The following is a 13,217-nucleotide window of genomic DNA, read 5'->3' as shown; positions in this document are numbered from 1 at the left end:
ATATCACATAGGACTATAATGTTTGTACTTTTATAAGCACCCATGTTACTATTTCACAAGCAGGAAAATGATTAAGATCAATTTTTAAAAATAATACAGAACAGATGGCAAAACCAACAACAGCTTGAAGAATCAATCCGAGAAATACAGTGATGACTCACCTCACCTAGTAAGTGTTACCCCTAAACTCAGAGTCCAAACAGCTGGGCTTCAACCCCAGATTCATCATCATTTCTTAGCCCTTTGGCCTTCAGGAAATCACTTAACCTAAAATTCTTAATTTAGTCATCTGTTTAAAAGTGATGATAGTAACAACCCCTGAGAATTTTATGAGAATTAAACAGAACATACACACACACACACCCATACCACATGCTAATTAATCTGTAAAGGGAGTTAAGAGTATTATGAGGAAAAAGATAGCTTGGCAGTTTCTCAAAATTTAAACACAGTTATCGTATGACCAGCAATTCCACTCCCAGGTGTATATCCAAGAGAAATGCTAACACATGTCCACACAGAAACTTGAATGCTTGTTTACAGCAGTATTGTTCTAATAGTCAGAAAGTGGAAAAAAAAAAACCAAATGTCCATCAACTGATAAGCAGATAAAAACAATGTGGTAAAGCCACCCCATGGAACAATATATTCACCTATAAAAAAGAATGGCATACTCATACATAACACAACATGGATGAACTTTGAAAACATTATGCTCAGTGAAAGATTCCAGACCCAAAAGGCCACATTTTATATGATCCAATTAGATGAAATGTTCAGAATAGACAAATCCATAGAAGCAGAAAGTAAACCAGCATTTGTCAGGTGGTGCGTAGAGAGAGGAATTGGGTTTGAGGTTTCTTTTTGGTGATGGAAATTAGATAATGGTGATAGTTGTTTAACATTGCGAATATATTTTTAAATTTTGGAATCATACACTTTACATGGTGAATTTTGTTAAATGAAGTATATCCCAAAAAATATAATAAAAAAGAGTATTACTAGACCATCTCTTTTATATAATGTATTGATATAAAAGTGAACCCTTACTGATTATTTTTTATTCTACACAACCATTTCATAAATCGTAGTACAATATCCTAACACAAGATTGGATTTAATGTGGAGTTTATTAATTTTTATAGTTTTGTTTTCAGCAGTAAATGTCACCGACTCACACCTTTCAATTCTTACTTTAGAGAACTTTGTAAATCAGTAACATGCTGTTCTTGAGACCAGAGAGAACCAAGATCAAGTCTGCAAGTCTCCTGCTGCTGTAACTTCAGAACACATGTCAAAAAAGGGAAGTGACAGTAACATAGGGAATGTGTGTCTACTTACTAGTGCCAAATTGCCCACTAGTAGACATGAGTATTCCAAGTCATTCATTCAGATGACTGACCCCACTTGTGAATGACTGAGACTACGAGCTTCCTCAAGTAAATAATGTGTTATTCTAAAGCCACTTTCATTTTTTGGAGAAAAATTTTACTTTGCTCAAGAGACAAAATCCCACACAGACAGTAATCTACAGCATGTAAGACAAGGCAGGATCTATCACATGTCAACCAAAAAAGCTGTGGAAGCTCAGGAAAGTAAACAGTGGGGATTCAACTGGGCTCTACAGGTGAGTAGGACTTGCAAAGCTGGACAACAGAGGGCATGTGTGCCCCAGGCATTGAGGGGATGTGCCAGGCTGAAAATGGGTTCAGAGAGTGGGGTCTGACTGAGGCAGGGGTTCCTGGCACAGCCGAGCATATGGCCCTGTGCAATGCCACCCAGGACACCTCCCATGCCACCAGGGTTGTGGAGACTCACCATGCTGGAGTGCACCGTAGCCTGCTCAATGTACCTTGCGATGCCCGTGACAAATGCATTCCTATCCTCAAAGTTCGTGTCAAAGTTAGCCTGTAGGAATTAAAGGACAGGAACAATTATTGGTTGGAAAACAGGTCCAAGGTGGCTGGGCATCCAGGAAATAAATCTCCGCCAACAGATGCCACAAGTTCTTGGAAACCTTTGTCCACATCAACCTCTTACCTTCTCCCAGGGATCCCACTCTGAGTCACTATGGTCAGAAGCCGGCTACAGACAGGGACGCATCTGCTCAGTAGTAAATGCTTAAGGTATACAAGCCTCAATAGCTGTTAAAAGGTAAGATGTGCGCTGCTTTCACCCAGCAGTTGCAAAAATACTCACCTGAGGATACAGATACAGATTTACAAGGATAATAACTATAGCTTTTGTGATGGGAAAAATTGGAAACCACCTAACATCCATTAACAGGAAAACACTACATTAAATAATAGTATATCTGTACAATGTACTTATAAGTACTACTATATGATGGCTAAAAATAATGTGATAGCAGTATAGTACTATCATGGAAAAGAAACACATAATAAATTTTAAGCTAAGAAAGCCAAATCATAGAACAATATATATATATAGAGAGAGAGTAATTCACTTTGAGTAATACATATTTATTTTTGTGTATATTTATAAAATGTATCTTATATATATATATTTTATAAGTATATGTTTTATTATCATATATATGGTAAAAAGGTATGTGTGTCTAGACATGGTTACAGGGAAATTTTTGCTATACCCTTCTGTATTGCTTATAATAAAACAGACACTTAAATAATTAAAAATTTAATCTGGGTTAGAAAAATGTACCTAAACTAAGTTTATGAGGTAAACCTTCAGGCATGTGCTTAATCAATCTAACCATTAAATGAAATTAAAAATATATTATGCATTTATATTTAGTCTCATTTAGCAGTCCAAGAACTTTCAAAAGGTCAAATACAACTAGAAATTCCAAATTAACCTATCTTACTTAACGTGGCCAACTTGCCTGGCACACCCAGACAAGGGGCTGTTGGCAAGGCTGATCTGGCTGCACTGATGCTTGCCCACCACGCCCTGGGGGGAATCAGGGCTTTGAGCAAGGTGATCCTAGTTTATCGCAAGTTCACCTCTCTTAGGCAAAAGCAAGGGACTGTGACCAGCTTCCCTGAGCCATTAGCTGCTCTGGGGAGTGGAAAACTCTTCGCACATACATGAAGGAAAAGTAATTACCCAGGCAGGCTCTTGGGGTTTCTAAATTGCTATGTTTAATTCATGAGGTCAGAGCTGCCAAAACCTTGGTCGATACCATAGCAAGAACAGAGAAGGTATCTGGGGTCAGAGCAGATGAACAAGCCTTCTCTGGGTAAGAGAAATGGCCCTGGTGTACTTGTACTAGCTAATCTACTCCTTACACTCAGCTCAACCAGTGCACAAGGGACTCCATCAGATTGTGGCCTTTCACCTTTCAGATGCAGATACCCCCCTTCCCTCTGCCTTCAGGGCAAACCCTAGGGGTCCCCAGAGCTTCAGAAGCCCCCAAGGCTCTAGGGGAATTACCTGGTACATGATGGAGGAAGGGGGAGGCTCGATACATGGCTGCTGGTCGGGGAGGGGCAGCTCCTCCAGCAGGTCCACATTGGATAGGGCATCTTCCAGGGTGACGTGGGCGGCCATGGCTGCAGGTTCTGTATCCCGCACCTAGGGAAAGGAAGAGAAGCATTTCAGGGGTCTGCAGACATCACTCCAATCTCACCCTGTCCAGGCTCCTTCCAGAGAATAGACGAAATTAACATGCATTGTAACCAACTGCACCTGATATTTGAGAATCTCTTACAGTTTGCTTTTTTATGTCTATTGTCTCAGCTAAGCCTCACCACAACCCTCTGTGATTATCATGGCAGGTGGTGTTTTATCCACGTAACTACTAAACGAAGACGGCTCAGAGAGGTCATGTGAAGTCCATGCAACCAGTGACCATGGGCCAAGGGCCTCAGATGACGCCTGATGCTAGGACACAGGCCACAGTCACCTCCCAGTCTTTGTTCTTCAGGTGGATATTTATCAGTTCTTCTCTTAAATTATTGCACAGCACAAATATCCATGATCAAGACAGCCAAGATTATCAACCTGAAATCACAGCCTAGGCTTTATGACTAATTAAATTGGGATTAAAAGAATTGACTCCAGCATAATTAATCTTATTTACAAAAAGAGAATAAAAATATTTGCAATTGTCTTCCTTGGGTTGGCTATATTTTATAAAACACACCAAACAAATCAACCCTAAATGGACATTTTTGTGTCTGGACCCTGGCAGAGTGCAGTGGCTTGGATGAGGACTTTGCCAGGCAGTGAAGATGAAGACGAGCTGAACAACACAGGCACCCAAATCAAGCTACTTGCTATTTTAAGAACTCAGCACCCAGCAAACAGAATACTCATTTTTTAAGCACATATGAAACACTGATAAAAAAATTACCGTGATTTAGGTCATAAAACAGGTTCTCATAAATTCTCCCAAATATGACCTCCTATAGGTCACATTTACTGATTATGTAGTGCAATAAAATCAGATATCAAGGATGCAAATTATAGTCAACCCCCCATACCTATGAAAATTTGTCAAAACATACTTCAAGGTTATTCATAGCTAAAAAAGTATTCAAATAGAAATGATAAAATATTTAGAACTAAGAGAAGATGAATGTTATAAATGCATTTAGTAGAAAATAGGTGAAACTGACTGGCTCTAATTTCCCACTTAAAAATCTAAAGAAAAAATAGAAATCAACCCAAAGAAATGAGAATTCATGGATTGTAATTACAAAAAGCAGAAATAAATGAAGCAAATAAACACAGCAAAGCAGAACAAAGAGTAGACTAGGTGAACAAAAATCTTAAAATGGGGTTTTATAAAAATACTACTACTACCTACTACTAAGCTCACCCTTCAGCACATTTGAGTAAGGAAACAAAGAGAAGGCCCACTGCCCTGAAAGCTGGAGCGCCCCTCACTCCCCATCCCCATCCCAGACCCAGGGAGGTGTGAGACAAGTTCAAGGGCTGGAGTTTGTCTCACTCATCAGGATGTGTTGCCAGAGGCCAGGGCAGAAAAGGGCCGCTGACAGGAACAGTGGGTCTGGCAGCCACGAAGGCCTGAAACAGCGGCAGAGCTACCCAACGGTGAGCTGCCCTAAACTAGCATCTCCTTTAGGCCCGTGGCTGGGAGGGCCGATGGGGCGGAGAAGCGGAGGGTGCTTCACACTTCACGGAGTTCTCTGCACACCTTCCTGCTGCTCTCTGGCAGCAGCGAAGGTCACGTACAGTGAGTACACAGGGAGCTCTGAAGGGACTTCCGCCTCTGTCCCTGGCAGGTGCCTGGCCTCACGGGGGTCGTTTCTCTCCACACCTATGCTGCTTCCTCTTCTCTCCCCTGAACGGAAAATGTGGCATCCAGTTCTACAGCAAAACCATTTGCCAATCCACAAAAAAGACTGTCTTCTTTCTTAATGAACATTAAGTTCATTTTACAGGAGGGGTTAATGATTGTACAGGGGCTAATGATCTACAACCACCAAAGTCCTAATAGTTCCCTTTATAAATTCAAATAATAATAATAACAATGAAACAAACAAATATTTCTTTAGCCTTTACTCTGTGTCAGACATTCTGCCAAGCACTCAACTATTTTAATCTTACATCACCCCTATAAAGGTAGGTGCTCTGCTTATTTCCATTTTACAAATGAGCAAACAGAAGCTAAGAATTTAAGTAATTTTGCAAGGCCAAGTGCCAGTAAGTGTGGAGTCAGGACTGGAACCCAGGTCTCTCCAGCCCCAGAGTCTGTACTTCCTCCCAAGTGCTCAGACTCACACTACGAGACCACGCATAGTGGCTGGAGGGCTAGCCCAGGCTGGGCTCTGGGCGAGGTCTTTTCAAACACGGTGCATTAGTGGTCCTTCGTCCTGCTTGTGCCAAAGAATCACACACACAGCTTCTTTTTTTTTTTTTATTAAGTTATTATTGATATACACTCTTATGAAGGTTTCACATGAAAAAACAGTGTGGTTACTATATTTACCCATATTATCAAGTCCCCACCCGTACTCCATTGCAGTCACTGTCCATCAGTGTAGTAAGATGCCACAGATTCACTATTTGCCTTCTCTGTGCTACACTGTCTTCCCTGTGACCCTTCACACCATGCACACACACAGCTTCTTAATAATAAAAGGTCTGGGTTCCATCCACAGTACCTGGAAGACTGAATTAAAAAAAAATCACTACACCTCATTTATAACAAGACAAATCCAGATTAAAATTACATGGAGATGCCATTTCTCATGACAGATTGGCAAAAAAGCCGTATGTTGAACAACACATACTTGTTGGAAAGACTATAGAGAAACAGGCCCTCTCAAACACTGTTCGTGGGGATGTGAAATGCCACAACCCCTATGGAAGGAAATCTGGCAATATCGAATAAACTCCTATAAGCATTTTATCCTGTGACCAGCATTGTAGGAATCTAGCCAAAGACGCGGTGACGAAAATGCAAGAAGATATTTGTGCAAGGCTCTTCACTTCAGCACTACCTGTAATAGCAAAAGACTGGAAATTGCAAATGTCTAATCAGCAGAGGACCATCTGAATAAACCATAGCACAGCTATACAGTTTTTTACTATGAAAAACTGGGCAGCAATAAAAAGCAATGAGGAATCTTTCTACATTTGCAACTATGGGGTGATCTCCATATGCTGTGTACAGTATGCTCTCATCTGTCTAAGGGTGATGATGCACATACATGCACACTTCTTATATTAAAAAACAAATAATGGAAGGATTAACCATATAATTTAAAAAATTGGCTACCTATAGAGAAGGGGGAAAAGCAGGGAGTATGGTTAAGGGGGTAGGGATAGAAGCCAGAATTCTTTGACTATATCTTGTGTTGTAGCCTGAACTTTGAAATCACATAATTTACATAATTATAAAATAAAATTTAAATTTAAACAGCAACTCCCAAAACAAAAAGTAGTGTTAAACAAATGAAGGCATATGTGTATTAGTTGTTGACATAACTACAGAAGGGACCTAGTCCCAGTGATTTTAAAATTTGGAAATCTGGTCCTACATGCCTGGTGGGACATACTCTAAAAACAACAAAAAGAGTTGCAAGAAGATCTCTCAAGCTTTTTTCCTAATTATACTGGTGCACTGTTGTGGTGAGAATGTTTGAATGCGATGCGAGGTAAAAGAAATGAGTGATTTTGGAATGCTCTAATTCTTTTCATTCCTGGTGATGAGAACTGGTATTCCTGACATGGGAGAAAGGAGGTACAGGACCACATAAAAACCTAATCCTGAATGTGGATTTGAGATATCAGTAGAAACTCATAGTGTGTTTTAACTTAAAAGATAAATATATGTATACACACATACACATGTTTGTATGTATATGTGTATTTATTTCTCAACTCTGTCAACTGAAAAGATCAAGAAACAATAACCAGGCCATAGGCAGAGAGCCTGCTGGTGCCCAGGCTGGGTATGCACACACCATGGACTCTGCTGAAAGGGTCAGTGCTCCTTGAAGAAAGAGCTGAGCCCAGGTTTGGGACAGAAAACATATTAGAATGGTCTAGAACAGCAGGTTTAGGAAGGAAGCAGCTATCTACCTATGACTGGGGTCGTAGCCAAGCGACCCAGGAGCCAACCTGAGGCAGCTTCCACTGGCCCAAGATGGGGCGATGTGAACGCTGATGGCAAAACTTAATGGACTTGAAGCTATATCAAATATGTTTAAATCCATGAGCTCATAAAGACACCCAACAAAAACTTGGTTTTATTACTGCTGGAGGATACAAATTTTATGTTGAAAATCAGTAAATGAAAGAAAAGAAGCAAAAGTTGAACCTGCTTTTACCGTGCACTGGGGAACCAGACTGGTTAGAACAGGGTGTTTCTCTCCAAATAATTTTTTTTCAGGAATACTGACAATTAAAATGTCCCTATTTTCCAACCCATAATGAACAAATGGATGTAGGCCCTGATCAACTGCTGCTAACATGACTAAAAGAAAGTCGGTTGGACATCACACAACTCCTGATGGAAAAACACACCATCACCTTTTGAAGAATGCCAGACCCTAAGTAAAACACTTGAATTGGATGAAGCCTTTGATATCAATTCACAGGAAACAGAGGACAGAAGAAAACAGTAAAGTACACCACAGTGATATATAATTAGTAAAATACAATCTATGGGAAACTCTGCTGGACAAATGACTCAACACCTTCAACAAATAAATGGCATCAGGAAAAAAAGATAGAGGAGGAAGCTATAGATGATGAGAGACTTCACACAGACTAGGGCAATGTGTCAGCTTTATTCTGGTCCTGTTTCAGACAAACCACCATAATAAAACTGACAATATTTGTGAAAATTAGAAAACTTAATAGTAACCGCATATTTGAATATTAAGGAAATATTATTTTTTAGATATGACGATTATGTTGAGGTTTTGTTTTAAGAGTCCTTATCTTCTAGAAATAGCTACTAAAATATGGATAAAATGATGCAGGGATTTGCTTCCAAATACTAGATGGGGATAAAGTGAGTAACAGATGAAAGAAAATTGGTCACGAGTTAATAAATGTTAATGCTGTGTGATGCTTACATAGAAGTGTATTATATTTCTCTCTATCCAGTATTATATGTTTAAAATTTTCCATAAAACCCCCCAGCTCAGTGTAGACATTACCAGTTCTTAACTACCTTCCTTCCTTTATCTTTCCTGAGTCCTACTTGCCATGATCTTTGCCTTCTCCTTTCTTCTATAACCTGAGTTTCTTCTGAATTTCAGACTTCAAAATAACTCATTTACCAGAATAACCCCTATGGTTTTTCCCTTTAACACAATAAAACCTCTGTACTTCCCTTGGAGAGAATCAATAAAGGAACAGCCTACAAAGCCAATAAATTAGGAGTCTTTATTTCCATTAAGGCAACCTTTCTTTTCTCCTTGTAAATACAGCTTCTCTAATGGATACCTGTGTGTGTTTTGTAGATCATTCACTGCCTAAAGGAGAAGGAAATCAGACATTTTTAACCCAAGTGCTGTAAATCACTGCCAACTCCACATCAATCAGAAAGAAAAAAACCTTCTGGAAATTTTAACAGAGGTATTTGATGAAAATAAGTACTTCCTCTCCTGCCCAAGCATCGTGCCTGCTATGCAATTTCCCAAATGAGAATAATTCTTTATGTCTTTTAAGTCTATGAACATGTGGCCATTTTGATGCTTTGGAAGAGAATGAGTAAAATATTTAAAAGTTACCAGTGTTTAAGGAGCAAAATTTACCAGAAACAACTGCAACCTCTCAGCGTGGGGCTTTCATGGAAGATTTAAACTCAGTGTCTTCCTAAAAAACTCAAACTTAGTGAACTTAGTGGCCTGGTTTCACAGAGAAGTAATAACATTGGGCTCACAGGCAATTTGCTTCTGAGAAGGGTTTTAGGAGACCGCTGGCTCAGATGACTGACAGATCCGAGCAAGAGGGGGTGGGTCCCACCAATGCAGGGTGGGTGCTGGGAGGGCCTGGCTTTGGGAATGCACCCACACCCTAAACCCTGCTACTATATAAGCAAAGATTTGCACTGTCATTTTCTGTTTGACTTTTTGGAAGGCAAATGAAAAAAAGTAAGGTATTTCTCCTTAAAGTGGAATACCAAGCTAAGTATAGTGGTTATGCTTGAGCTATGGGTTCAGATCTATTATCTGTGACTTAGCTATACAACCATCCTGCATGCTACTTAACCCCCCTGAGCTGCAGTTTCCCTAACTGCAAAAGGACAATTAATAATTAATAAATAATAGTCCCCCCCTTAGTGATTTATCCTAAGGGCTAATACAATGCTATGGCACACAGAATGCTTATGCAGGTAGCAAGCACAGAACAAGCACCGGGGGAATGTTAGTTAAGTCAGGTGGCCTCTTTTTGAAGTGAATGGATGAATTAAACATTGCAACAATTCTCCTACAGAAAAGGAAGGCATTATTATCATTATACTAATATTTCAACTCTTTAGATCTTTCATATTGATCTTTCTCCTCAATCACAACTATCCTGCAGGCTCAAGGGGCAGGTGTTATTTTTGCTGTTTTCTAAGGAGGACAGGGTGTTACTGAGAAGAGAAAACTTTCATCTAAGGTCACACGGGTGGCTAGCGGCTGAGCTAAACCAGAAAGGGGATATCTTGACTCCCAGTTCTCTGCCCTTTCTTCTAAACCACACCTACTTTTGTACCTTCTGGAAAGGTACAAAGCATTTTACTCCCCGCTCCCCCCTCCAGTCTGACTGCCTTTTCCTTCCTCCATTAGAACAAGACTCTGCCAGGCTAGAAAGATTAGGTAACTGTCACCATTGGGTGCCATGAACATCAAGGGGATGGGAAAGATTTTCCCTGTCTATAAATCTCTACAGCTAGAAAGCCACTAAAAGAAATAAATAAAAATAAATCTAAAAATATATATACGTGTATATTTATATATGTAAAATATAAGTAAACATGTAAATAAATGTATAAATATAAAAAAATCAATAAAAGGGAAGTGTCGACTGTCCCTCTTTAAAAATGTTTTTGAGTAGCATTTGACTGAGCAAGGAAAAATCCAAAGAAGGAATCTGGAGATAGCCTGCTTATCCATCATGGGTGTGAGTTGGGTGTGTTCAGAGATTGTTTGCTGTGACAGCACATAGCTCCACAGGTCATTGTATTCCCCCTAAAGCTGAGACCCTTTCACACATGAGAGTCAGCTTCTGCACAGGCAGGGGGGTGAAGCAGGCACACAGTCACTTGTGTGCATCTCACAGGACTTCCATAAATTGCACCGAAAGGAATCATAGCTGGGACTGAGCAAGCTGGGAGTGAGGAGTTTTACAGAGATGTTCTACCTATCGGTGGTCAGACCTTGTGGCTTCACACCCTACAGTAGCCACTTGGCATCACCTTTAGGGCCTTACCCATGCCGATCTATAAAATAAAACTGCAGGTTAGGAGCAGGCCTGAAGCTGAGAGCGGCACAAGATGGAGAGAAGACCCATGCAGGCATAGGGGTCTGAGCCACGGCGTGCAGGAATAAGAACTCTGCACGTTTTGATAGCCTGCAGTGGTATCACAATATCGTGGTGTACAACAGAACTCAATACGCTGTAGAATGACCCCACAGCTGGATGAGACCTAAGGAGGTTGTTACCTCCTGAAGAGGCCTCTCTGACACCCCACCTCTACCTGAACCCACCTTCTCCTCTGGTACTCACAGAACCCAGTGAGCACCTTCTTTCATGGCATCTATAATGCTGTGTTATACAACTTATCATGTTTTCTCTCCTGCCCTAAATGACAAGTTCCAGGGGCAGGAACTTCATCTAATCCATACCCAGCTCCTAGCACAGTGGTAGGCACACATCTGTAGCTAAACAGATTTGTTCAATGAATGGATGACCAGGGAGGCCAAAACATCAAGAAAGGCATTGCTGGGTCCAAAATACCAGGTTTTTATGTAGGGGAAAAGGAGGAAGAGGAATATAAACAGAAAAGAAGCTATTTCTATTTTAGAAAGAACTATCAAAACGGTTCAAATGCTTAATATTTGAGCACTTAGAGTGAAAAGCTTGAATATCTTGTAAGCAAGTATCTGTGAAATAAAATTTCTTTCCCCCATTGCTATGTGAATGTATGTCCTGATCTCACTCATCCTTCAAGTGTCTCCCCTCTGTGACGTGACTGCTGCTTCCTTGGAACCCCCAGGACTTATTAGGAGTGTTGGTGAGGATGTGAAATTGGAACCGTCATTCATTGCTGGTAAGGATGTAAAATAGTGCAGCAGCTTTGGGAAACAGTTGGCAGTTCCTCAGATTTTAAAACACACAGTCACCATATGACCCTGCAATTCCATTCCTACGTGTGTTAACAGCAGCTCTCTTCTGACCCTTTCTGCCTCAGAGGGGTCCCAAGTCCTGCTACTTCTTCCCATGCCAGGGCAAACGTTACTAGTAGATAATGTCTCTATTTCTCAGTGAGTCCACAGGCAGCCTCAGAATCCTTGCAGTCATACGGAACTCCAGGCAGCCACTACAATCAGCCCAAGTTTGCCCATGAAATAAAACATATGCCCTCCCTAGGGCAGCAAGATGCATGCATGTACAAGCTCCTGGAGGACAGAGACTAATTCTTACTCATCATTTCAAACTTGGGCGCCTCAGCAGAGGGCTGAGGACAGATTAGTCAGGGAGGAAGGACGGGATGGAAGAACACATGAACCCACCTGAAGCCCCTGACAACCCAGGAGGAATGAGATGGCCTACAGTCGGCCGTGTCTTCATGTCTTGTTTTCCCACTCCTCCTCCTTCACTATTAATAACACAGATGATCTAAATCAACATGGAAAATGCAGTCACATCCATAAACTGCCTATACAATTATTTATGTAATCTTTTTTCAAATAGACTTTTTGTTTGTACCTTATAAATATATTTTGGAAGGAGGTTTTACATCACCATCACTAATAGAGAACCAGTATCACTTGTCATAAGCAGAGGGAAACTATAAAAATAAAAACAGGTCTGGTGTCATCTGAAAAATCTCTCGCATCCACCACTGACATGTTCATGAGAGGCAGTTCAGTGTGGTAGTGGGCTGCAGTTAGAATCCGGAGTCTCCCACCGCCCGGCTGCATGGCCTTGGGACATGATGCTTCTAAGCATCACCTTCCTCACCTCTGATAGCTCCTACTTCATAGGCTTTGAAAATTAAGTGAGTTAATCCATCTAAATAGCTTGGTAAGTAGAAGCTGCTCAATCAAAGTTAGTTCCTCAACAAAACCAAATCAAGCAATATAAAAAAAGATTATACACCATGAGCACGTTAGAGTTATCCCAGGAATGTGAGACTGGTTTAACATTAACAGCCGAAAATCAATGTGATAAGCCGCGTCAAGGAATAAATAAACAAAAAATAAATCTCACAGGATCATCTCAACACATGCAGAAAAAGTATGTATCAAAATCGCACACTCCTTCATGATAAAAAGGCTCAACAAACTAGGAATAGAAGGAAAACCTCAACCTGACTAAGTGCAACTATAAAAAAATGCCACAGCTGACATCAGACTTAATGGTGATGGACTGGATGCGTTCCCCCTAGAATAGGAAGAAGACAAAAAGGTCTGCTTGCTCCCTTTCATTCAACATTCTACTGGAAGTTCTATCCAGGATAATTAGGAAAGACAATGAAATAAATGGTACCCATGTTAGAAAGGAAGAAGTAAAACTACCTCTGCTCGCAGATGCCATGA

The 13,217-nt window shown here is 40.6% G+C and overlaps 1 protein-coding gene across 3 annotated transcripts in view; it reads right to left on the bottom strand.

Annotated features, from left to right (window-relative positions):
• Positions 1-13,217, bottom strand: part of CYFIP2 (cytoplasmic FMR1 interacting protein 2) — a 117,266-nt gene that overhangs the window by 95,397 nt on the left and 8,652 nt on the right. For all 3 annotated transcript variants that reach the window (XM_037025120.2, XM_037025121.2, XM_017677272.3), the window contains exons 2-3: positions 3,415-3,555; positions 1,819-1,908 (exon numbers count right to left, since the gene is read on the bottom strand). In XM_037025120.2, the coding sequence (XP_036881015.1) occupies positions 1,819-1,908; positions 3,415-3,531 (207 nt within the window). In that variant the 5' untranslated portion in view covers positions 3,532-3,555. The remainder of the gene's footprint in view (positions 1-1,818; positions 1,909-3,414; positions 3,556-13,217) is intronic.

The sequence above is a fragment of the Manis javanica genome, chromosome 1 (genome assembly GCF_040802235.1).
Source record: "Manis javanica isolate MJ-LG chromosome 1, MJ_LKY, whole genome shotgun sequence".
Lineage (NCBI taxonomy): Eukaryota > Metazoa > Chordata > Mammalia > Pholidota > Manidae > Manis > Manis javanica.
Note: the sequence above shows the minus strand (reverse complement) of the source record. Positions and strands in the feature narration are given on the sequence as shown.